General features: G+C 43.0%; 2 protein-coding genes across 4 annotated transcripts in view; one reads left to right on the forward strand and one right to left on the reverse strand.

Moving 5' to 3' along the window:
- The window catches only part of LOC134440479 (ubiquitin-like protein 7), an 11,194-nt gene extending 5,024 nt beyond the window's left edge, over window positions 1-6,170 (reverse strand). The window contains exons 1-7 of the mRNA XM_063190575.1: window positions 6,065-6,170; window positions 5,501-5,689; window positions 4,644-4,763; window positions 4,339-4,421; window positions 1,603-1,687; window positions 737-794; window positions 104-249 (exon numbers count right to left, since the gene is read on the reverse strand). Coding sequence (XP_063046645.1) covers window positions 104-249; window positions 737-794; window positions 1,603-1,687; window positions 4,339-4,421; window positions 4,644-4,763; window positions 5,501-5,689; window positions 6,065-6,140 — 757 coding nt within the window. The 5' untranslated portion in view covers window positions 6,141-6,170. The remainder of the gene's footprint in view (window positions 1-103; window positions 250-736; window positions 795-1,602; window positions 1,688-4,338; window positions 4,422-4,643; window positions 4,764-5,500; window positions 5,690-6,064) is intronic.
- Window positions 6,171-6,628: 458 nt separating this feature from the next.
- Window positions 6,629-16,757, forward strand: LOC134440477 (uncharacterized). 3 transcript variants are annotated; one of them, XM_063190574.1, is made up of 7 exons: window positions 6,629-9,185; window positions 9,645-9,851; window positions 11,075-11,145; window positions 12,522-12,648; window positions 13,203-13,417; window positions 15,698-15,886; window positions 16,424-16,757. In XM_063190574.1, the coding sequence occupies exons 1-7, from the start codon at window positions 8,951-8,953 to the stop codon at window positions 16,739-16,741; spliced, it is 1,362 nt and encodes a 453-aa protein (XP_063046644.1). In that variant the 5' UTR covers window positions 6,629-8,950; the 3' UTR covers window positions 16,742-16,757. The 3 variants fall into 3 exon arrangements, with proteins under 3 accessions (XP_063046644.1, XP_063046642.1, XP_063046643.1); XM_063190572.1 differs by having other exon boundaries at window positions 6,629-8,029; XM_063190573.1 differs by having other exon boundaries at window positions 6,629-8,029; window positions 13,215-13,417.
- The last annotated feature ends 10,449 nt before the right edge of the window (window positions 16,758-27,206 follow it).

The following is a 27,206-nucleotide window of genomic DNA, read 5'->3' on the forward strand; positions in this document are numbered from 1 at the left end:
GTGTGTGTGTCCACGTCTGTGCCCACCTGGCATGTCGCTGTATGAGCTGCCGGTGGCGTTGCGGGCAGTACTGGTGTGTGTGTGTGTGTGTGTGCGCGCTCACCTGGCATGTCGCTATAGGAGCTGCCGGTGGCGTTGCGGGCCGTGCTGGTGCCGGCGCTGGTGCCAGCCTGAGCCGCCATGTTGCCCGATACGAAGTCCAGAACCAGAGTCACCGCATGGACCAGCGCAGGGTGAGACTGGGACAACCTGGGGGCAGAAGAGAAAGATAGAGGGGTGAGAAACATAATAAACAAATGTTTAATATCAGGTTGGGTATGCCAAGAACCTGGCTAAGTAGTAATCAACTACTAATTGGACTACCACTTTCACAAGAAAGAACAAAAAAACAACAAAAGAAGGAGAAGAAAACAACAACAACAACAAAAGAACAGTTTCTAAAAAATGTGTAATACCAGGTTTATATGGTAACTACTGTAACTACACAAGAGCAGAGAGAGAGGGAGAGGGAGAGAGACAGAGAGAGAGAGAGAGAGAGAGAGAGAGAGAGAGAGAGAGAGAGAGAGAGACAGAGAGACAGAGAGAGAGAGAGACACAGAGAGAGAGAGATAGAGAGAGAGAGAGAGAGAGAGACAGAGAGAGAGAGAGACAGAGAGAGAGAGAGAGAGAGAGAGAGAGAGAGAGAGAGAGAGAGAATGGTGCAAGAGAGTTACTGCATCCTGTATGTGTACCTTACCTGTCTAGCATGGCAGGGTCCACAAACTGCATGAAGAGATCCCGATCCTGAAGCACACCTGGAGAAACAACCAAAAACAGGGTATATACACCAATCTTGAAGTCAAATTTACTACCATTTAATACCCTTTCTCCTTTATTTTTTTTTTTTACAACCATCACGACATTCCGATGCCAGTATTAATAACACATGTTTTGTAATTTCTACCTGCTTAACGTTACCTTACACTTTGTGTTTTTTTATTTACAAAGACGCCCGAAAGGGAGCAGTGCAATTCCAGAGTGCTGTTCAACTGTCTGCTTTCTATAGACTCTGCTATGAACTAGGTCAAGTGGCTACTGTTGCGCGAATCACTGGTGTATGAAAAAACTGTGATAAACGGTGAATAAACAACGATTTTTTTGATCAAAATGGTGCAACTTAAAAAAACAATACCTTTTGAGCAAATTTACTACTTTTACGGCCATTAAATTTTGGCTTTTTAATTTATCACCTTTTAATTCTTTTTAAAACCCTGCATACACCCTGAAAAATCATATGAGCTAGGATTTGGTTCAGGCCAGAAAAGGATGGAAATACACAATAGAGCAATAATGTGTGTGTTCTGCACAGAAGTAGTTGTATGTTCCTCTCATGGTGTTTCTGGTTGCTGCGTGCGTGCGATTGGTATAGCTCAGAAAAGGATGAAAAGACACAACAGTGCAATAATGTGTGCTGTGGAGTCATGATGAACCACATGACTGGACCACATTATTGAAACAGCATATTTTGAATAAATACACTTTACCCAGGGACTAGGAACTTTTTTTGTGTAAGACCAGAGGTTATCTGTGTGTGTGTGTTTTCTTTTTTTGTGTGTGACTTACCCATAGCGACTGCATCTGAGCTCAGGCCAGGCGTGGACATGATGATTTGGTCCAGAGACTCCTTGCTGGCCAGAACCTTGAAGAGCTGGAAAGACACGACAGCAGAGGCGGTGGAAAGACAGGTTAGACAGTCCCACCAGGAAATCGCGGGCATTTTCTCAAAAAATTGCGGTCGGAATTGCCAGATGGTGCACAAGGATTTCCAGAAAATCGCGATAAAAGTTGCGGAGCTTCTTACTGTGTTGTTGCGATTTTGTTGCGGCATGAAGTGAAAGGTGCGATTTTTGTTGCGATTTTTAATGTGTTTCCCCACGCTTGAAAGTAAAGGACACTGCCACATTCCAGTCCTCTGGTGTTTTCATATTATTTCCATTTTTATATTATAATTTTAGTTCTTAGGCAAAGCATTGAAGCTGCCAGGGCGAGTTTTTAGCCAGAATGTCGTCGTGAAAAGTTCCATCTCTTTCATGCTGCCATTACGACACCCTTCATTACAATGCTGTTTATGGCCGTTTGACTCTGTTTTAAATGTCATCACCGTTTCAAATTGTAAGCATACAAACTTTGTATCAATTCGATATCCATTCCTGACTTAAAAAAGTGGATACATAATTAACTATAAGTAGGCGGGCGGAATTGGGCATGTCCACCCAGTTGAAGAGGGTGCGCGACAGGAACTCTTGTGACTGAAATCCTGGTTAATGTGAGTCGTCTGCTACACATAGCCTGCCTGTGTCGGCGTTTAATTTTCAAGCTTGTCAAAAGCAACACAAATAAAAGCAGAGGGAGGGGTCGCTTTCGAAAGAAGGCATAGGCCTAGGTTTTTTTTTTTGTTCTCCCGCGCCGTCAGCCGGCTTTAAATTAACGGCTGATGATCATCATTCAATGTAACGAGGATGGAGTTCACAGATTTCCTGTTGTGAAGGGTGCTTGCTGAATAATGCTCAGAATTTGTATTGATTTTGGTGCTCTTGTGAATATAAAAGACGAGGAGATTGTTATAAAACACCACGTCGCCTGCAGAACGGAGGTCTCAGCTGTCAATCAATACCGTCAATCGCGCAAGGAAGAGAGAAGGAGAAGAAGAGACCGAAAGTAGTTTTCCAACTTAGTCCTACAGCTTTCCAACGTGACTGCTCTGGTTTTATTCATATTCAGTGTTCCTTGCCCGTTTGACCGCGCCAGGTTAAACGAACGTGATTTGACGACACGGTCACCACGGTCACCAAGTGCTCGTATCCAGCCATAGCCCAATTTGCGCGAAAGAGATTACTATATCGGCCAGGCACGCACGCAGCATTCACAATGAAGAATGGAAATTACTCCTTTGTTGTGGACAAGGCATTTGCGCATCTCAATTCGGAGGGAAAATGTTGCCTTCTGTATGCGCACAAGTCAAACACCAAAGTGGTCCAGCAGGTGGACCGCTTTAGAAAAAAGAAAACACATCTTGTTGTAGGAGCCCTATACTTGGCGTAATGTAGATGACTGTCATGAAGTGTTAATTATATATTTATGTAGGCCTAGCATATTTTAAAAATGTAGGCCTATTGGTTATGCCAGACTAGTCATACATTTTCCCTCCTGTGACCATGCGAGCAGACGCGCAATGAGAACATGGCGTTTCCTACATTCGTATTTATTAGTTTTTTCCCCCTCACCGACAACTTTGTACATGCATAGTAAAGTGCTGGGACTGATTGCTAGGTTACTTTTTTATTGTATTATCCTTTTTGAAAGGAAGTTTGTCGACGTCAGTGAAGTCAGCGCAACATGGATTGGTTCAAAGTGTTCAAAGTTGCGGGAAATCGCGGTGATTGCAGTGTTTCCCATACATTGAGGAAACTATGGCGGCCCGCCATAGTTAAAATTTGGCCGCCATAGTTTCGAAAATGTAAAAAAAAAAAAAAAAAAAACATTTTTTTTTTTTACGATTTCCGTGTTTGTTAAAAAAGATTTGAATTACGATTTCCTTCGCATTTTTCTCCTGGAGTAAATACATCCCATAGAGAAAACCACAAGTGCTTGAAAGACAGAGGGATCAAAAGCCTAGTCAAGTTGTTGTAGTTAACTTGGGTTTGGGAGCAATAATAAAAAAAAAAACTTCAGAGAAGGGACAGTAGGGATGAGTTTACTAACACTCCCCAGGCTTTGTTTTACAGTTGTAATGAGTTAGGTGACAGGCCTTCATTGACACGGCAGAGGTTATGTAGCCTTATTTCTCAAAATATAAATGGCTGAAATGTAGGCCTAGGCCTATAGTTTCTCCATGCGCCAATGTCATACTGTACTCATTGTTTTGCCATTTTGCATTTACAATCGTGAATACAGCCCCCCACCCCCCCCCCCCGCCCAAGGCCCGCGTGAAAAGACGACCCCCCCCCCCCACCCCCACCCCCCCGGAAAAAAAAAATCCCGGCTGCCCCCATAGTTTCCAAAATTTCTGTGGGAAACACTGGATTGATTAAAGTTGCGCTCTCGCGCAGAATTCGCGGGAATTCATTGAAGTTGCGAAAAACGACGCGATCGCAACATCGCGATTTCCTGGAGGGACTGGTTAGAACCTAGAGCAGGTTACTTTGGAGTGCATGACTTACCCCGTCTCTGTAGACTGCAATAGTGTCTTACCCTCTTTCTTTAGGTTACATTGGAGTGCATGACTTACCCTGTCTCTGAAGAATGCAGTAGTGTATTACTACCCTCTCTCTTTAGGTTACTTTGGAGTGCATGGCTTACCCTGTCTCTGTAGACTGCATTGGAGTGCAGAGCTGCGTGTAGCAAGCGGAACTCTCTGGCAGAAGAGGCCTTATTCACCGGCTCTGAAGAGGAAGAAGGAAAGAAAGAGGGGAGGAAGGAAGGGTAGAAGGAATGAAGGAAAGGTAGAGCAACGAAACAGAGCATCAATGGATCAATTCAGTTTCATAACCCACACCGTAAACTATCGGGGCACAGCTGCCCCAGTTGATTAATCACTGTAGGAGGAAAATAAATAAATAAATAAAAAGTCTAAGTCATTTATTTCAGGCCGTCCCATCCCTCACCTGAATTGGCAGCAGGCTCCGCCCAGGATTTCCTGAGTATGTGTAGCGTGGAGCCGGAAAGGATGCCGTAGGAGTCCAGAGTCTGCTCATCCTTCAGCTTGCGGCCGCAGTGCACAAATTCTGGATAGCAAAGACACGGAACATGATATTATACTATTGATGCAATACTATAATGTCTGTCTTTAAAAGCTTTTTAGTCCCGTTGTTTATTTTTCAGCTTCGTTGTAACGAGAACAGTTGGCTATAAAGGCAGTAGCCTAGGTAATGGTAAGATGATATGGCTGTTTGACATGCTGTCTCAGTGTAACGGAGGCTAACTAGCAGAGTTGGCGTGGAACGTTGGTAAACCTCCCTCCCGAAAGCCTCATACAGTGTTGATGCCGTTGGGCTGGAGGACTGGTCCTTTAGTCCAGCGGTATCGTACTGTGCCTCCCATTTCCGAACCGATGTAGTTGACAAGGTGACAGGTTCTTGCCCCCGAGGGGGAAGGATTGTGCAACACCTCCGTCACATTAGGTGCCTGTTTAGGTTATGAATGGCAAAATGTACCCCCTTAACGGGCAACTTTCTGCCACTGGGACACTGAAAAAAACTTAACTATGACAGTGTAGGCCTAAGGGGCCTTTAGTAATACATTAGCCGAACAGCTCATTTATAACAGGGGTAGAATAAAACACATTGATCCCAAAAACGAAAGCTGGAGTACTGAGTCTTGAAACATGATGTAGGCCTACAAACAGCAATGTAAAGGAAATAAAAGTACAATGACTGAACTGGTAGAAAATGAAAGAGAAAGGGGAAAGTGGCAAGTGAAAAGGCCATCAACAAACGTCAACAATTGCCAGATATTCACGTACCTATTAGTTCTGGGTCTGGTATGGTTTCGGACAGTTGGGCCGCGACCAGTTGCTTCAAAGTGGCGATTCTGTAGCCACCGGGAGGAACGTCTCCTGGTTCTGCTTCGGGGAACTGAAAGAGAAGCTTGGGCTGGTCCACCACTTTCAACGACAGGTGCCAGTCCGTTGTTGCCATAGCCCCTTTGGAAACTGTAAATGAGAGGAAATACCTGAGTCATATTAGATGCAGTGATCAAATCCAACAGTCATCTTTATGGAAGAGCGCCTGCCCTACAATTAGTTTTTCCAGACATGCGAGATCAAATCTCTCGTCTGTTATCCGACAATCAAGGTTTGTGTATTGATAAGGTAAGCATGTTGCCAATCGAATCAATATGGCAGAATCGTTATGAACGTCTCCTTACAAAAGAAAACAGGCAATGGTGCTAAGTTTGAGATAGCCAGTCACTAAGGGCTATGTGTGCCATTTCTGGAAAGCATTGACTGTTTACACTTCCTTATACATTAAAACACATAATGAGCTCAATCTAGATACAATTAGAACACAAAATAGTCGTATATTACCTGTGCAATTTAACAAATCAGTTATTGGGAAAACAATCGGCTGTGTCTCTGACGCCTCGTTTCCGTGTTTGGTCATGTGACAGAAGAACTAATTTCCGATTGGCGAGAAACCTACCCGCGGTGGTTGATGGGAAGAACTGACAACACTGCCCAAGCCCATTCCGCCCATAGATGTGTATAAAAGTCTTCTATACACATCTATGATTCCGCCACTTCTGCACTGCTCACAATATAATGAAGAGAGAGAAAAGTTGAGAAGGACTGTTAAGACACCTCTAACACTACAGAGCTTGTTGAGTGCACCCCAAGTGTCAGCAATAGTTAGGTTCCTGAGTGAGACAGGACTTGCAGAAAGGATTTGAACACCACATTGCACTTTTGATTATTTATTTAAGCTATGATGATATTTATTTATTTATTTTGTTATTACCCCTTTTTTGTTTTGTTTTTCCCCTTGTGATATAATCAGCGAGTATGTAGTTAAATCCCAAAAGGATCACACCTCAGCCCAGTAGGTGGCGGTAATACACTTTGTTTGTAAACCGCCAATAACCCTTACCGAAGAAGAAGAAGAAGAAGTATGATTCCGCCTGCCTGATCCGTTCCCTTATGACTTTCACGTTTTAAATGTTTATTTTGCAGCCGGCAGAACATTAACTCAAAGATATATGTTATATATTTATATTATATCTTTACTTTATATCGTTGTTTTACATCAAACGAGTAGCAACAGTATCTCTGGTCCGGTCTTTTGTCACTCTAATCAGCTGCTGTGATAGACAACACTAGTTGTCTAGGCTACCTGTTGTCTTAGCGACGCCAGCTGCTTTTCACACTAGTCGGTGCGTAGTTGCTATCTCTAGCCTGCAATGGATTTGAATGAGCTGAAAAGAGAAATGGAGGAGGAGGACACCTGCGACAAAAGGCACAAGATGTTGAATGAAGCCGAAATACAAAAAATTGAGGAGGAACGACACGAGTTAAATACCAAAAGAAGCACTACGTGGGCGACATCAGTGTTCAACGACTGGCTGAAGGAGACGGGTAGGCCTAGCACTACAGAATATGGAGCTGAACAGTTAAATGGACTGCTTCGTTCGTTTTATCCTTCCGTTCAGACGACAAAGGGTCAGCCTTATTCCATCGCTAGTTACCTGTCACTGAGAGCGGGCATAGCTCGCAATTTCCAAGAGTTCAACATCCTAACAAACGAAAAGTTTAAGAGCAGCAATGACGTATTTAAGTCCATAATCAAAAAGATGAGGAAGGAAGGCAAAGACATCAGCCAACATCATCCTGCAATATCTCCCCCAGACCTGCAGCTCCTCAGAACAACGGAGATACTCTCACCTAATACTGCATATGGCCTTGTCCGCAAAGTATGGTTCGACGTTCAGCTCCATCTCGCCAGGAGAGGAAGGGAGGGCAACCGAGGTTTAACCAAAGATTCGTTTGTCATACAAAACGATGAAAATGGAAACGAGTACGTGTCACTGGCATACAACGCCGATACAAAAAACCACAAGGACGCAAAAGACCCCTCAAAATCAAATTACAGTGGCTTCATGTTTGCGGAACCAGACAATCCCGCCTGTCCCGTCAAGAGCTTCAAGAAATATCTGTCTCTCTGCCCCCCCAATGCCACGGCGTTTTATCTACATCCCTTAAAAAAGGACCAGCATATCCTCAATCAACAACCAATATGGTACTCTAGAGAGCCAATGGGTAGTAATTACCTCGGGCAACTTTTGCCACAAATAAGTCAGGCAGCAGGGCTTTCTCAGAGATACACTAACCACAGCCTTCGCAGCACAGCTGTCCACCTCCTCTCCCAGGCTGGTTTGGAGGCTAGAGAAATCATGCCCGTGACTGGACACAGATGTGAGTCGAGCCTGCGGAGTTATCGGACCCCATCCCTCACGGAGAGAGAAAAGCGGAGCAGGGAACTCTCTTCGGACAGCGCAGGTAAGCTTACGTGTAAACTTGGCTACAGTAGCCTATTTGTGTTGTGATCAGGCTAATATGAATCAATATGGGAGGTAGATGGACACTCCCAACTGAGATCGCTCCCGGACGTGTAGTCCCAGGTGTTTCTATCACTCCCGGACGTGTAGTCCCACCCGATTATATTTCACGTATTATCATACACTGCCACATACAAGCAATTTAGGGTTAGGGTTAGGGTTAGGAACACTGACTTGTATACTATAGAAGTCAGTGGAACAAAAAACTAACATCAAAAAGATAACTAGCTCCGTTATATGGCGGTGGGATCGATAGTCTGGCTAGTGGGAGCGCGCCGACCAGGGAGCGTCCTGCGTTGGGAGCGACAATCAGGGAATCATAGAATATTGTGCTCTGAATAGTCAGTTGGTTAGCTGGCCAGTTGGTGACCTTATTAGCGTTTCTGTAACGGTTATACATTGTTATAAAACAGACAGTTTAAAACGCAAACTTCCTCTTGCAAAATAAACACTTAAAACGAGAAAGTAAAAAAATAACGGAACAAATCATGCAATTTCTCTTCCGTATACGTCATACTGCGCATGTGCAGTGTGCAAAGGGAACGGATCGGGCAGGCAGAACCCGTTGGCACCGACACCCATGACAAAAGCAGCACCGTTTTATGAGCTGTGAAGGAATTGAGGGCAAAACGAGGAGGCGAGAAGTTGCTCTGTTGGTAGTGCTAACCGTACTATTTGGGAACAAGCATATTCTCAGGAACAGAAGAAAGGAGATTGTGGTTTCACGACAGATTGTTAAAACATTCGTTGTAATGGCTTTTCACCCCGCCCCCGTGGCCATTTTGGGAGTCAGCAGTTGACACTGGATGGTGCAGGTCGCCAAAGTTTCTCTGTTAAAAACACGTCTGGGTGAGATTGTGCGATGTCTCAAAGCTGTTGTGTGGAGAACTGCAACAGCAGACGGTTCGACAAAAGTGGGAACAGAACTGGCATCCGTTTTTTCCGCTTTCCTCGTTGGAAAAGGCACCATGGCGAGCAGGCATCCGATGTGTCCAAGAGACGTCAGCTGGCCTGGTTGGCTGCTGTTAGAAGAAAGGATTTCTCTTTTGACAAAATTCCTGGCACTACGAGAATCTGTTCTCTGCATTTTGTCCACGGTAATCTCTCAAACCCTGGTGTTAGATGTCAGTTGTTGTTGTTAGTACACATGTTATGTTTCTTAGTGCATGGCCATGTTATGTTGCTTAGTGCTACATGCTTGGACTGTATTACTTTTAGAAGTCTTGTGATGGACATGTTTAATGCAGCTTTAGGTGCAATGGAGGCCTACTAGTTCATTTCCGGAATATGTATTGTTTTGGAAGTCTTCTGTTGTGACTATCTGACTTAGCCTACTATGTCAAAATACCCATTACTGTGCCATGACAATTTGACAATTTGCCAAGAACATACCGTGGAAGGTTCCATATAATTCATTCATTCATTCATGCATGCATTGTTACGGGGTTGTACAAATACTCACTACAAGGTAACTGTAGGCCTATGTCACTTTGGATAAAGGCGTCACTGTAGTCTAGAAAAACTAACTTAATGCAATACAATGCTTTGCACTTCAGGTGAGCCATCGTATGAGATGCTGGAGCATCACCCTGATTGGAAGCCATCTTTGCTGTTGGGCCACAGCGACGATCAGGTGCCTGACGAAGGAAGGCCTAAGCAAAAACCCACAGCAAAAACGAAGCAGCAGCAGCAGTGGCACACATCACCACATGAAAACCTGTATGGTGAACCGGTGGAGAACCCAGAAGACCTGGATGCTATAGGTGTGTTCAAAGCATCAACTCAATCCATTCAATTCTTTATTTGCATCAGACACAAACACGCATGGTCCATATATCAGGTAAACAACAGCAAAAAAAATACAAAGCAAGAGAAGTTAAGAAATAGGAGATCAAATAAAAATAAAAGATAGGGTACACACCCTGAAGGGGGTACACACCCATCAGACATATAGGCAGTCTCTCCAGTGTCGTCTAAGCTTGGAGGAGAACCTCACAGAGCTCTTTGCTGAGGACTCACTAGGGTTTGAATAATGCTGTTATGAGAGCAGTCCAATCTGCACATGAGCTTATATAACATTTCTCAAGACTGTATCACACCCAGGCACATTGCTGTGTACAAAGAGGTAGCTAGCACTTTACCATCTTGGCATCATTACAGTAGCCTGGGAAATCCCATGCTGCTTTGCACAATCATTCCGATCTGAAGGACAGCATGGAGTCTACCCTCAGCAAGGGTATCAGATCATGGTCTATGGCTATCTATGCCAAATGATACACATTTGTATTGCCCAATAAACAGCTGTCGCCAAACCACCACCCCCCTTACGGGATTTACACCAGGCAGGTATCCAGACCATATCTCACTTGTGATTCGGTCTGGTGATAACCAGCCAATCATTATGGCAGTGTATGGGTCAATGGTGGGGTTTTGGCTCAGGCAACTACAGTTAATGTCCATAACTTAGTTAGTTCTTGGTAATTAATTTACTGCGATTACTATGCGACTTAGATAATCCACTAAAAACAAAAACATTTAATCCATACAACTGTGGTTGCACCACCCAACGTGTGCTACTACTAACATGCCATTGGCCCAATATTATGTTGCTGGCTCTTTGTGGGTGATTCTCTTTTTGCGGCAACATTTCAGGCTTGTAAAGTTGGGGGAAAAAATACTAGTGGAATATATTTTTTCATATTGTTTTTCAATATTGACATGTTTAACTATAAGAAATGCATAATTGTCAAACTCAAGGGTGTATATAGTAGTAATTAAAGGTCATTTTATTAAATGTTGTTGCTGAAAATGTTCCACCCTGTTACGGACATTACAATATAAGGTGCGCATAGTTAAATATGTCAATATTGAAAGATTGATTGGAAGAAGTTGTCCATTTTGATACCATGATATGATTATTTAATAATAAAACACAGCCCTTTTGGATTCTGAGCTGCTGCTGGTTATTCTGTCTCTGTCCTCAAAGGTGAACCAGCGTACGAGGTGGACGAGGCAGGGCCAGACTGGACCTGTCCCATCATGCACATTGACTCTGAGGTACTTACACTTTGCACTCCCCCATTGGTCCAAATCTGAAGCCTTAACCCATTGATGCCTGATGTTGCGTTGCGCAACATTGGCCCTGGCGCCTGGACGCAACATTCAGGCTCATGAGATTTGAGACAACTTTGAAAGATGAGGGTCTTAGCGTTTAAATGCAACTTGGTGCATATTTTTATGTGCTTCAGAAGCTGAGATATTTAGGTTTTTATAGGCTGAGGGCAGCTTTTCTTAAAAAGTACTCAGGCATTCAGCACCCTTTCTTGCAGGTGCCTTAGGCATCAATGGGTTAAAGGTGCTCTGTGTAGGATTTTTAGCTGTTTATCATGATCCGCCACTTTGAATTTTCAGAAATAGACATTCGTAGCTCTTTGAGTGCCATGGACTTGAAAACGAGTCTTTTCAGAATGTATGGCACAGTGCCAAAGACTTGATATCAAGTCAATTGCATTTTATTATGGGGGGTGGGGCCTAACACGTTGATCTGGTATGTTTGTTGTTCACATGGACAAAGAACTCCATTTTTTTATGGCTCTTGAAAAATCACTCAAATGTTGGAAAAAAACAGGCAACCCCCCCGGTCTGAATTTGAAAATGGATGGCACTCAATAAGTTAAGCTGCAAAAATGACTGTACTTTGGTCATACTAGTAAATATTAGTTTATTACTTGGCAAAGATTCATGAAAAGATCAAATTTGGTAATAGGCAACGCAGTTTCAATGAACAGCATAGTTGCAGTACCCATTCTGGCCACATTCTACACAGTGCACCTCTTGGATAGTGGTCAGGGTAAGTGTCTCAACTCATTGAAACTGTGCTCCCTATTGCCAAATGCAATCTCTTCATCAATATTTACTAAATGATACCATTGGAAAACCAAGTGCAGTAATTTTGCGCCTAAAATGTCTATTTCTGGAAATGCAGAATGGTGGACATGGGGAAGATCCATGTATAAGTGCAATATTCCTAGTCATAATGAACACTTAGAATTTGATGTAGGTGGTAAGTATTTTTGAAAATAAGGTAACGTCGGTGAATGGGCAGCATGAATTCTGGAAATAAACTACTAAAATATTACACTGTGCACCTGGTGGTAAGACTTGTAAAAGTTGTATCCTTTACCTCACATGTTTCAATGGTGTAACCGCCCATCTTCATCAGAGAGACTTGATTTAACAGTTAGGGATGATGAAGGGGATACAACATCTTTGGTCTGAACCTCATCAGTGTGCAAGTGTAGAAACATCTGTCAAATCAAATCAAACAGTCATGTAGGCCTACCATTACATTTTGCAAGATATGTTTGTCTTTGTTTTTGGTCAACAATGACATGTAATTGATCATTTTTGTCACCTCCTCCTTTTTTTTTAAGGGTGAAACCGTTCCGTTTACAGAGGAAGTGCACTCCATCAATAGGCCTACCGAGCAGACACGACAGGGGACGTTGACTTGTGAAAGTGAAGATGAAGGTCGTCGAGGTGAAAGTCATCGTGATGAAGGTGTGTTGTCTGTGTGTGTGTGTGTGTGTGCACTCTACTTAAACCTGTGCTAATGTTCTAAAAAGGAAACTATAACCCTGCCTAACGAATGAACATCCTTATGTCCTCGTGTAAAGGTCGAGATGAAGGTCATGTTGTTCCTGGGCAGCTGAGTTGGGAGCAGGCCACGGCGGAGGCTCCAATATCTACAGTATATAACAAAAAAACATCCTTATATCCTTGTGTCCTTGTGTGAAGGTCGAGATGAAGGTCATGTTGTTCCTGGGCGTCCGGGCTGGGAGCAGGCCAGGGCAGTGTCTCTAGTCTGTACAGTATATAACAAAAAATCATCCTTATATCCTTGTGTGAGGGTCGGTATGAAGGTGGGTCGAGTTGGGAGCAGGCCACGGTGGATGCTCTAATATGTACAGTATATCATGAATAAACATCTTTATATCCTTGTGTGAAGGTCGCGATGAAGGTCGGTTGAGTTGGGAGCAGGTCACGGCGGAGGCTCCAATATGTACAGTATATAATGAATAAACATCCTTATATCCTTGTGTCCTTGTGTGAAGGTCGAGATGAAGGTCGCGATGAAGGTCGCTCGAGTTGGGAGCAGGCCACGGCAGAGGCTCTCCGGAAGCTGAAGGCGGCGGGCGTTACCCCGACAACTGAGGAGACGGCCCAGATCATCATGGGCAGCCTGAAGGACGCCAACGACGCCCTCCACGCCCAGACCTGCACCCTGCGCACGCAGCTCGAGACTGCACGCTGCAAACACCAGCAGCAGGTAGGAGTGTGTGTGTGTGTGTGTGTGTGTGTGTGTGTGTGTGTGTGTGGCGGGATGGTGCCATGCTAAGGGTGCCTCAGTCATTGAGGACGATGGGGGAGAGCACTAGTTAATTACTCCTCCCCACCAACCTGGTGGGTCGGGAGTTGAACTCTTAACCTTTGGGCTACAAGTCTGACGCCCTAATGGCTTACCAATGACTGCCCATGTCTGTATGTACTGCATGTGATGTACTGTATGTATGGGTCTGTCTCCCCCATCTTGCCTATAGCTGTATGACAGGAATTTCATGAGGGCCATGACTGCCCTCTCACTTTGGCCTTGTGCCCTTGAAAAAAAATATCTGCCATAAGGCCACAGTGGCCTTGATGCCCTCTCTGATGCCTAACTGATTAAAATGCATTAAAATGCATGAAATTGCATCTAAGAAACACATTTTCTTGGGGGAGGACCCCCAAACCCCCCGTCCAAAAAAAACCTCCTCCTACACTACCCTTCACACAGTCTTGTATTTTGCACTTCATTTGCTCTGAATTAACAACAGTCAGCCTGATGAATACTGGTAACATTTCAATTTCAATTTGACTGCTAGAAAAAGATTCGTTTTAATTTATGGCCTTGGTGCCCTGGCTTTTGGCCTTTGTGCCCTTAAAAATTGACAACTCAAAAGGCCAAATGGCCTTGCCCCTAAAATGACGAAATTCCACGCCTGGCTGTATCTGTGACTTTCCATGTGGGTTACTGTGGGGTCACACTCTGTTTTAGGCATGGTACGGTTTGCGTTGCAAACCGAGACCGTACGGTTTGCATGTCACGGAACGGGGTAGTGGGCAACCGCACGGTGCCCACGGTTTCAAAAAAAAAAAAAAATAGAGTGACCACCGGCGGACGACGCTATTAAAATCCTACTACTTTTACAAGCATAAAACACAAAGACTACGTAGGATATTGAGTGTGGAAAGACTGATTTCTATCAGCCAACTGAAAGACATAATGTAACAGCATGCGCCAGCTGACTAGGCTACAGTAGCCTACAAGCAAGTGCAGGTCGGTCAGCGCGTCACCCTCTCCCCCCTCTCTCTCCACGTCAGCGCAAGTGACTGTTCCCAGCCTTTATGCTGACCATTTTAAATTAAATGAACATGAATTTACAAACAATGACAGATTAGCAGAACAAAGTAGACTATGACTTACGTTACAGTAGCCCAGTGTAGGCTATATCCACGTGGCATTGAATGGGGAGTCCGGACGGCAAAATGCGAGATAATTGAACATATCCATCAGATTCACGGTGCTGTCCTTAACTGCAATCAACTGTAGGCCTAATTATATGTAGCTAGTTAAACTCTGATGGACGGAAGGGGACTTTGTGCTGTTGCCTAGTTAACATTGATGTTTAACACTATAACAAAAATAAAATTTGACTGTTTTAAAAGGCTCAGCTTCACAGGAGTTTTGTGAAACATTCTTGTGCATAGGCCTACACTTCTAAAAAAACGATCTTTTAAAATTATTTGTTACCTTAACTTTCACATTTTAACATAACATAACCCTATCACTTGTTCACTTAAAATTGAATTTGACTTCTGATTTTACTTCTATGCTTCTCACGGCCGGCAGTTTCATGATAGGAAGCAACTGATTCATAAGCGCAAAACTCGCAGAAAGCGGTATCAAAATAAAAGTCCAATTCGTTCTCAGTGTGTCATTAACCAAAATAGTCATACTACACTGACCTAATGGTCCCATTACCTACAGGAGTGTAGCTGTTTTATTTTTACACGTCAAATGTGTTATAGCATGTAATATTTGAATATTTGTCAACTTAAAAGTTAGGACTTAGTTCTCCCTTTTTGTGAAATAAATGGAAGCATGTTAAAATCATTGATATCTTTCCTCTTTCAGTTGGGTTAAATGAAGTCAAATTCAACATACCCATGATAAGCTTACATTTTCATTCAAATTTTTATATAATACATTTTATTTAAAAAAAAAAAAAAAAAAAAAAAACAGAACCGTACAAAACCGAAAACCGTGACCTTGAAACCGTGATATGGACCGAACCGTGACATTTGTGAACCGTACCACCCCTACTCTGTTTTGTTTGCCTGATGGTGCTCTATGCTCCACATTCATGGCTCTAATGTGCAATAATAGTCTTGTGATGCAACGTGCATGTCTTGTCCTTCCTTTACAGAGTCTTGTTCAGTGAATTGATGCAAAATCAATTCCTATTGTATGGTATTGTATTGTATTGAATTGTTCGGTATTATATTGTAGATTTGGGCACTGCACGAGAAGCTGAGATTGAAGGCGGTGGGAGTGGCCCCTTACGGAACCTCCTCTTCCTCTACGGCCGAGACCTCCCAGGTCATCATCGCCAGCCTCAAGGACGAGAATGGCTCCCTCCATAGGCAGGCTGCCAAACTGCAGGCACAGCTGAAAGAGGAGCAACTTAAACACGAACAGGTATTTGGGTTTTGATACTTATGACAGTATAGTGAAGATGGTGACAGGACCCGGGCTGGGAATCAAACCCGGTTCGACCACATAGCAGACAAATGCCCTACTGCTAGGCCATGGTAGGGCCATAGGTGGGTTTTTGCAAGTCAGTGGCGTGCTCAGTCCCTTTATAAAGATTGAAAACATGTGTTCTGGTGGGTGGTCTTTGGTTCAACTTTTTTTTTTTGGATCATGTATGTTGGTAGTTGGGTGCAATATGCCTGATCTCTCTAATACCTGTATTCATACAGGCGTGTCCAATATTTTAGACCTGTCTTGTTATATGTATAGTATGATGATAATAACAATAGTACAATGAATAAGAATAATTGTTTTGTTCTTAATGTCAAAACTCCTCAATGTCATCCATGCAATTGCCTTTGAACAGAATCATTGAAGGGCCACTTTGAATGTAAGCTGACTAGACACTTTATATGTAGGCCGCTAGACAACTTTAACTTCCTCCGGGATCAATAAAGTAACTCTGCTCTTCTCTACTCCTAGGAGGTCCAGGCTCTTCACGACATCATAGAGGCCATCCAGCAGGACTCTCTGCAGCCTATGCAGCATTGGCGACTGGACATCTTGCAGAACAGGCGCCACGGACAGCCAGTCCGAGTGCCAGGCACGCGGAGCACCACCCTGCGCTCGCAGCTGGACACGGAGCGGAGCGAGCACCGGCAGGAGGTGCTGCATCTGCACGAGAAGCTGGAGGCCATGCAGCGGAGCATGGAGGACATGCAGCAGAGGATGCAGACCATGGAGCACGCCAGGGGTGGGTATAGGCAGCAGAGGATGCAAATCTCAAAAGAAAGTGAATAAAGAAGCACTCATCAGATTTCTTTTTTCATTTTTAATCGCCTCACATCACAGACGTTTCGGGCTTACACCCTTCTTCAGTGTGAAATGGCGATTTCTTATATTTTTTCTATATATGATTTCCTAATGGCGATATTGGCATGAACGACCATCCGGGTACTTTGCTCCTAAATGTGTGTTGCGCCCATTCATGCTTCAGCCACAGCTTTTTGGCTTTATTATTTGAACAGCCGGCAACACAACACGTTTTCGGCTTGTTGCGCGTGAACAACGCTAGTCTACAGGTCCCTATCTATCGTTTATTAAACCCCAACATCACCAATTGACTTGCATGGGCTGTTCTCCCCCACAAATGTGCATGGAAAACGTCACGTCGTTCATGAGTATTAGGGCTTTCCTGAGTCACTAGCCTTTCTGTTGGCCACAGTTTTCTTGTCCGTTTTCTTTAGAATGTTCTTGCATTGAAATACAAATAATTGATGCAACTACTGTAATTTGTCACACCAAAGAATAAGTTATCAGTCAAATTGGCTAGTGAGACTGAAATTGTTACTAGTGTCCAGTTCAGATCTAGGAGATGTGGACCATTTCTTGTCCTCGTTGTGATTCCAACTTGGCGTCTCTTACTTGGCTAGAGTGATCTCTTGCTTCTCCACTGGCAAGGACTTCGGTGTTTTCTTTTTTTCATTATTTCATTCAATTATCTAATTTTTTATTTAACTGCATGTGTTTACTGGATTTTGATTTATTTTGCATGGTTTGCTGTGATTTCTTGTTGTTTCTGTTTGCCGTGAATTATTTCTGTTTGTTGTGAACTATTTCTTTACTTTTTCTTTTGTTAATCCTGAGGTGTGCCATTCGCCCTATTGTGTTAGCCGTGCCAGCCCCTAGTGACAAAGTCTGACAACCTAATGTAGGTTCTAAGGCCTTAGGCCTACCAGGTGTGTTGCTTATTGTGAATTAAGGAACATACTTTGGGGCAGGTGTTTACAGATCCGCGGGTGTGGTGTGTTCACTAATTCACAATANACAACACACCTGGTAGGCCTAAGGCCTTAGAACCTACACTCAGGTTGTCAGACTTTGCCACTAGGGGCTGGCACGGCTAACACAATAGGGCGAATGGCACACCTCAGGATTAACAAAAGAAAAAGTAAAGAAATAGTTCACAACAAACAGAAATAGTTCACGGCAAACAGAAACAACAAGAAATCNTAGCAAACCATGCAAAATAAATCAAAATCCAGTAAACACATGTAGTTAAATAAGAAATTAGATAATTGCATATTAGCATATGTGAGAGAGAGCCTCCATCACAACAGAAACCTGCTCTCTACTGAACAAAATGAACCAGTCGCAAATAGAATTGTATTATTATTATTATTAACTCATCAATTGTAATGAATCGATGCAGTATATCGTGAAAATAAGTATCGCGATACATGGTCTTGACAATTATTTTTTTTGCACACCCCTAGAACACGCCAGGACCATGGACCAGGAGACACTGCAGCCTATGGCGTATCAGCACGCAGAGCTGCAGACAGTGGACCAGGAGACGGTGTCTTATTATTCACGGCTGCAGACTGTGAACCAGGAGGCACTGCAGGCTCTGGAGTATTACAAAAGAATCACGAACAAGAGGTTGCAGCCTCAACATGACACAGGGACACCTCTGGATCCCATGCAGCAGCAGCATGCGACATGGCAGGTCACGACGAAGGAGGAGCACGACGACGGGTCGCCACTCCAGTTCATCCCGAAGAAGAGACTTAAGCAGAACGAGGAGGAGGATGCTACAGAGTTCTTGGGGTTCGGTGACTCGGGCACAGACACTACCACCACCACTACCACAGTCATAAAGACAGAACCCATGCAGCATGCATCATGGCAGATCACGGAGCAGCCCGACGAGTCACCACTGAATCTTATAGACAATAACGGACTACAGCCAGTCATGCAGAACGAGGAGGACGCTCCGGAGTTCTCGGAGTTCAGAGACTCGGGCACAAACACCATTACCACCGCCAGCGCCACAGTCGTAAAGACAGAGCTGTGCCGTGTGAAACTCGAGGAGGAGCCGGTGGACATTACAACTGAGGGGGAATGTGGCAGCCTTGTCAAAATCGAGGAGGTCTCGGTAGATATTGAGTAATAAAAATGGAGTCTCAAGAAGTGAACAAGACGTTTGTGCAAATGTCTGAAAGACCATTGTCTATGCGTACTGTATAGTTTTTTTATATCACGGCCCTGACGGTAAATATTGATTAATGAAAATGGAGCCTCTGTGAACAAGATGTTTGTTCAAATTTCTGAGAGACCTCTGTCTATGCCGACAATGTTTTTATATTACGGCTCTGACAAGATTGGGTTTTAAAGAAGAAAACTGTTTTAGCACTACAAATATAGCCTACGCCAAAAAAAATTGGCTGGCGAGTGGGTCTGGCCTCGGATCGAAAACATTTTGAACACTGTGCCCTGAGTCTGGCAAAACCAATCACAACGCAGAGATTTGTTTTGAATCAAAGCGGGCGGGGTTTTGAGGGAGTGACGACGAAGCTCGCAACACCGTTGGGAAAGCACATCAACGGCAAAGATTGTTGATTGATCAGAGCACCGGCACGGTTTGAAAAAACAACAGGTTGTTCTCATCAACAATCTTTGGATGTATAATTCATTGGGGCCAGACTAAATTACACAGTCTCAAATTTAGGCTGGTTTATCAGGCTACTACAAATATGCAGCAGTGGCCAAGAATTGTTTTAAGTCACAGAATCCTTGTTTACAGCTCATACCAATAAAATCTGGTAGAAGCCTTTGCCAAAGTGTTGATTCTGATGCCTCCGTCTACAATTGGGCCGTACATCAGTGATTTTCTGTATCTAAACCATCATAACAAAAATTGTACTAGATAGATACGTCCACGCACCCGAAAAAAATCTGCCATCATAAAAGCATTGACCTCCAACATTCTAGCAGTACTTGTACCTATCATAAAGTGTTAGCACACCAGATTTGGTCCAAATTCATCCTCCCGTAACAGAAAACAATTGCTGAGGGGGAAAAACATCTTGAAAGTCAGCCATATTGATATTTGGCCATATTTGTGTTGGCCTCCAAAATGTAATCACCTCATGTGCCCAATGCTGACCGCTAGTCCACAAGATTTGTGCAAATCTGTCCACTCCTTCAAAGGTGCCAACAGAAATCTGTGATTCACAGACTTACAGGCTCACACAGGGCTGTAACGACATTGTATCGATATTGTATTCAATTCTGATCCCGAGGGTCATGATCCGAAGATGTGCACATGTACATGCACACACACAATTGGTGGAGTTGGCTGAACTGTGTCCATTTGTAAATGCATGAATTATTTCATTGATTTTCACCTGGTGCTTTGAGATTGTGATGTTCAGAAAGTTGTGTTCAGAAATAATACACTACAAATACACAAACCTTACATGCAGAAAGCTGTGTGACTTACTGTACATCTACATTTTGATGTGTGTGTGTGGTGTGTTCGTGCGTGTGTGTGTGTGTGTGTGTGTGTGTGTGTGTGTGTGTGTGTGTGTGTGTGTGTGTGTGTGTGTGTGGTGTGTTCGTGCGTGTGTGTGTGTGCATGCGCACATGAGAGAAGGTCTGCACTGTGACCACAAACCAGCCCGGGCATGTTTGGCCTAGACCAGCCACTCACCCCCACCCCCTAATGCACTTAGTTGCCTGTATATTAAGAATACACTGATGGGTGGGCTGGTCTGTAAAGATAAACAAACAAACAAACAAACAAACAAACAGCATCGGCCCCTGGGGACTGTTGGCCCACCGGGAAAATGCAATATATGCCAGATCAGCCATACATAAAGCCCTGCGTGAGAGTGAGTGAGTGAGTGAGGGAGAACCTTGATGTATGCACTGTATGTGTGCAGTGACATTCCTGAGGCGAAGTGGGAGCTGCTGAAATGGGCAGTGGGGTTTTGGGGTAGATATTGTTCTCCTCAGTCTGCTTCTGCTGCTTCAAGGGGAAAAGAGGGTGTGGTGGTATTAGTGCATATTTGGCCACAGCCATTTCACTCTCGGCCGGCATGCAGTGGAACTCTGCCCTACAAAGGCAACAGTAGGCCTAATGCGCCAACATTGAAACAGAGAAAAATGCCTTCAAAGTTTTAGTATTATAGGATATTGCAGTTACAGAAAAGTATCTCTATAACAGGACACATTTGGACCATAAGGCTTTGACAAAAGATAAAAGAGGTGTTCTGAAGACCATTTTCAGTATAAACTCAATATTGACAAAATATGTAGGTCTAGTTACTGCACTTTGCCTTTGTTTGGCAGAACTCACTCCAGACCAGACCTGAGCTCCTTTCCAATATGCGGACTCCCGTCCTCGACCTGTGCTTTGTGGCCTCGCGTTTCACTGATGCCCCGCCTCCGTGGAGAAAACAATTAAGTTTTCCTGCTGTCAGCCTAGCCACAACAAGTTTTGGGGGACTATTCTTCATTCACCTTCCCGATTGCAAATAATAGAATGACAGTAGAATTGCGCTTTTGCGAGATTTTGAAGTAGGCCTACCCTTCTGTCGTCAGTGACGTCATCACGAGGCCACAAGAAGGCAAGGGAGCAACGGAGGACGGGAGTTAGGATATTAGAACTCCTTGCCTGCATCTCTAGGAAGACATTTTTTGTCACACAGATGCTGTAAAATTCATGTTCATGTTTCATAGGGGAAAAAAGGGATAGCTCATAATTTCCATGAACTCACCATGACACAGACAATGACTGAATGGCTAGTCTAGTTCAGTGGTCAGATTGCAAAATTGAGCTTCAAAAACATATCCAATGGCACCAAGTAATCCAGCAATCACCATCTCTCTCTCTCTCTCTCTCTCTCTCTCTCTCTCTCTCTCTCTCTCTCTATCTTGCTCTAGAAATTCATTGGGTTCTCTCTAATACCCTAACTCCTGTCTTCCTTTGCTCCCTTGCCTTGACTGATGAAAGAAGTGTATTTCACACAAAATATACTGTATATCTTGCAATTCTAATGTCATTTTCTCATTTGCAATTGGGATGGTGAATGAAGAATAGCCGCCCCAAAAGTTGTTGTGGCTAGGCTGACAGCTAAGAAACGTTATTGTTTTCTCCACGGAGGTTGGAAAGAACCTAAGTGATTGGACAATTAGAGAAGCATTGACTGTGGGATCAGTGTACCCTTGGTAGAGCACTGTTAATAGTTTTGTCATAAAGGGAGACACTCTCACAGTAAGAGAGTCTTTGCCAGCTCCTTTAGAAGTTGAGAATGAGCCTTCCTTTGTATCATCTGGTTACTCATTTCACCATTAGGGGATAACAGAGAGCTGTTTTCTCAGTGTGAGATGGTCAACATAGAGTACATCTCCTTATGTTATTGCAAGCATGCCAATACATTTAGTACATTTACAGTTGTAAAAATGGCATAGATGCATCTTTTGCATCAATTCCATACTGTATATGCATCTGTATGTCAGAGTATCGTAGAGATGCATACAGTATCCTACAGATTCTGTACGATATACGTACTGTATGCATCTCTACAGTATTCTGTTGGTGCAGCACTTTCTATCTGAGCCTGAAGGGCTTGCTGTGAAAGAACAAAAGCACTGGATAGCATGGTTTTCATATAGGCCTATTATCTAGGCTACATGCTGTAACTTGCTTTACTGTTTGCAAAAGAGCAAACAGAGAGCAGCAATCTGAAAAGCAAAGAAATCTGAAGGCAAAGCAAACTGAAAGCAGTCGTGCCACGTGTATGTGTGTATTACCTTCAAGGACAGAACACTAGCTACTTTCCTTATAACTAGACACTCTCTCATACTCTCAAACTTGTTTTAATAAAGGCCCCTTGGACCTCATCATAAGCCTCCCAACGCCCCCCTCATTGGCGGAAGAATTACACACAGCCCCAGGGCAACACACTGAAAGGACCCCCTATATGGCCTTCAAAGGTCACAATAGGGCCCCCACCACCAATACAGGTGGGCCCTGGGCCCAAGGGCAAATGCCCTGCTTGCCCTCCCTATAGCTCCGCCCCTGGCCCCCCTTGACCTCATCATAAGGCTGCCAATGTCCCTCTTAGTATTGAAAAATAAAATAGACGGTAATACTTCATATTCATGTCTCCTTGTAAAGACTTAGTAATCAATTAACTAATGATGAACAAAACATAAAAAAATGTTTCTATTATTATTAGCTACATTTTGTTCATACTTCATAAAATATCTACAAATAATATGTTCACTTTTTCACAAATATTTTAACAGAGTATTATTAGTCATTTACAAACAATTTGTAAATGTTTGATAAATATAACATATTATAATTACATTTACAAGTAATTTACAAACATTCATCATTTGTTCATTATTTATGAAGTGTTATTAATGCTTTATAAGCAGATATAAATATAAAGTGGTACCAAATACACTAATGCCCCCCAATGGCAACTAAGCACCGCCGCCTCTCTGCTTTATCCTTCTGAACAGTGTACCTGTAAGTAGACGAAGGCCTATGTCAAAATGAAATTGATCGACTGCCGTATCTTGTCAACACTGCACTGACAATGATTATAATTTACACACGGACGCATGCACACATGCATGCACACACACACACACACACACACACACACACACACACACACACACACACACACACACACACACACACACACACACACACACACACACACACACACACACACACACACACACAGTCAGATATATTTTCTTTTAGTGCTTCTGGGATTGCTTTAATTGATGTAGTACTGTACTACACAATATACTGTTTTAACGGAGCGTCACCAAAATAGAAGACATCCCGGATATGAATGTGCCAACGCCCTCCAGGAGAAAGGTGAGAACATTATTTCACTCCTATCATTTGATTCCCATTATTTTATTCCCAACAGCGTCATGTTTTTAAAAGGAAATTAAAAATAGCTTTATTTTCATCTGCCTTTGGTTAAAGGGACACTGTGCAGGAAATGGTCAAAAAAGGTACTGCAACTATGATGTTTATTGAAATTGGGCTGCCTATTGCCAAATTTGATCTTTACATGAAAGTTTACTAAGTAATAAACAAATATTTTCTAGTAAGATCCAAGTACAGTCATTTTTGCAGCTAAAAATGGCTATTTTAGGAAATTCAAAATGGCGGACCATGGAGAAGATCCCCCTTTTCATGTATGAAAAGTGCAATTTTTCCAGTCATAATGAATACTTAGAATTTGATGCTGGTGGTAAGTATTCATGAAAAAGGTAACATTAGTGAATGGGTAGCATGAATTCTGGAAATAAAGAAACTAACAATCTCACACAGTGTCCCTTTAAGGTTAGTTTTCTGCTCTCTCTAATACTTTCCACTTTCTATAGTGTGTTTTTTCTCTCTTCTCTTTTTCCTCTCAAGCACATTGAATGAGTTATGTATGATGATGTGCTATACACATCGTATTGTTATAAGTACTGCTATTATTTCCCATTATTTTATTCCCATTTCCAGAGATGATACAGAAACTTCCTCCGGAAAATTGAGTAATCCCTATCCTGCTTTGCAAAAAAAAAAAAAACATTCAGGAAAAGGCAGGGAAGGAAAGGAAAGGAAAGAAATAAATAAATGAGAGAGAGTGAAAGAAAAGAAAACCCTGCATAACCTCTAAAAATATCCACATTTCCTGCCTAATGCTTTTACGGCCTTTTCCAGATGTCCTGAGCAAGAGGTTATGGTCACGCACATGGCTGGGAGTAATGACAAGAGAAGCATATTTCTTTAGTTATTGTTTGGTAGATGTCGTTGAGTTGTAGGCAGTAGATGGTAATCTAACTAGCCAAACATACACTCACTAATGGGTCGAATTTTTATTGTCTACCAGCCAAACTGAATTTTCACCAGCAATGACAATGTATGTTTGAATGATTGAGGGTAACAAGAGGGCTATGTGTTTGTAATAATGCTTTGCCATGCTTTTCCAGATGTCCCAAGCAAGAGGTTACGGCCACACAAGGCTGAGACTGCAGGTCATGAACATTACATTACATTACACTTAGCTGACGCTTTTTATCCAAAGTGACATGCAGTTATTTTAGGTACAGGGTATTGGATATAGGCCCTGGAGCAATGTGGGAACCTTGCTCAAGCCGCACTTCAGCCATGGATGAAGGAGCTGGTAAAGGTGGGATTTGAACCTGCCACCCTCTGATCTCAAGACGAGTGCTCTCACCATTGAGCCATGGCTACCCCATAGAACATGAGAAGGATATTTCTTCATTTATTGTTTGGTATGCCGTTGGGTTGTAGGCAAAATGGCTAGATGGTAATCTAACTAGCCAAACATGCACTCACTAATGGGTCAAAGTTTTATTTTCTACCAGCCAAACTGAATTTTCACCTGCAATGACAATGGATGGGAGTCTTTGATAGTCAATATGATTTATTTTTGAATGATTGAGGGGAAAGGAGGGCTAGGTGAATTATTAGGACTATTCAGTTGCCCCTGACTGCCAGATAGTAAACACACAAACCTTCTATTACTGTATCTTGACCCTTGAAACTATACAAGAATCAGTTCATGTATGCAATTATAGACTGTTAGAACAAAAGATTTGGCGCAGATCCATTATCCATTAACAACCATAATAATAACAATAACAACAATAATAATAATAATAATTATTATTATTATAATAAACATAATAATAATCATAATAATAATAATAAACATAATAATAATGCAACTTTGCTGCATAAATTCTCATGCTGCTCTCAGAGCACCTCACAGTGCTTTCATGTATCATATACTGACTGCTCTCATGGCAACTTTGTTTCATTTCATAATACTGCTCTTAGAACAGTTTACACTATGCCCAGTCCATCTATCATCCAAGTCATTAGCTTAGGATAACTTAGCTTAGCTTAGGATAACTTAGCTTAGCTTAGGATAACTTTGCTAACGCTGATCTGGAAGTTCACTGTATTCCATTTATTAACCCCTTAAGACGCGGCTTAATACATTTGTTGTTACCAGTATGGTAATGACCAAGTCGTGGTGCATTTCTAAAGGGCCGGTGTTGTGTCATAGTATTGTAGTGCTATGGTACTTATTTCAATGACTATTACAGCGTGCCATTGGAGGTACGGCGCGCATTAAGGGGCTACCTGGCTGCATATCGTAATGAGTCTCTTATAGCATCTTACAGTGCATCTCTTATATTAGAGCGCCTCAAAGTGCTTTCATGCAACATTCACTGACTGCTCTGAGGGCACCTTTGCTGCATACTATATTCTCTTTCTGCTCTTAGAGTAGTAATGGTGGGGTGGCGTCCGCGCCAATGTCTTAACCTGAGCGTATCGCTCGGTGCGTAACTCCAAGAGCAGTATAATGAAAAGGAAGAAAGGAGTCGCACACTGGAGCTGAATGCAGAATCAAGAACTGTATTAAACAAAGCCGAAAAAAGTAAATGAACCCGACAGACAGGGGACAATAGGGTCTAGCCCATCATCATAAACAAAGCCGAAGAAAGTAAAAAAAAAAACGACAGACAGGGTAGAAACGTTTCGGGTCTAGCCCATCATCAGTGTTCCCAGTTTGAGTCTTGAGCCGAAAAAAGTAAATAAAACCGACAGACAGACCCGAAAAGCTTGTCCCCTGTCTGTCGGTTTTATTTACTTTTTTCCGGCTTTGTTTAATACAGTTCTTCATTCTGCATTCAGCTCCAGTGTGCGACCCCTTTCTTCCTTTTCATTATACTGCTCTTAGAGTAGTTTACAGTATGTCCTCCTTTCATCATCCAGTTCAGTAGTTTGTTAACTTGTGATTGTGATACAGATCACCACCAAAATGTCATCAGCTGTTCCTTTTGTCATTTCCAACAACTCCATACAATTTCATCCAAATCCGTTTACAACTTTTTCAGTTATCCTGCTGACAGACTAACAGACAAACAAACCGACGCGACCGAAAACGTAACCTCCTTGGCGGAGGTAATTACCAGTTATTTGGTTGCCATCAACATTTCAGTCTACTCCCAGCCTGCGTTTGTGATGTCATTTCCCTATGTCATGTCTGGATCAGATCTTGGTGAACTTGTCTTTGTCTGAGGATACACACGCACGTACACACGCACGCACACAGACACAGACACAGACACAGACACACACACACACACACACACACACACACACACACACACACACACACACAAGACCTGCAGTCTCTGTGCATCTTCTTGTCTGGCTGCCAGTGATGTCATGAAATTCCTTTGTGGAAAAAAGAATGGTAATCCATGGCATGTAATTTTAATCAAACATGCACGCACGCACGCACGCACGCACGCACGCACGCGCGCACGCACACACACACACACACACACACACACACACACACACACACACACACACACACACACACACACACACACACACACACACACACAC

Source organism: Engraulis encrasicolus, chromosome 23 (genome assembly GCF_034702125.1).
Source record: "Engraulis encrasicolus isolate BLACKSEA-1 chromosome 23, IST_EnEncr_1.0, whole genome shotgun sequence".
Lineage (NCBI taxonomy): Eukaryota > Metazoa > Chordata > Actinopteri > Clupeiformes > Engraulidae > Engraulis > Engraulis encrasicolus.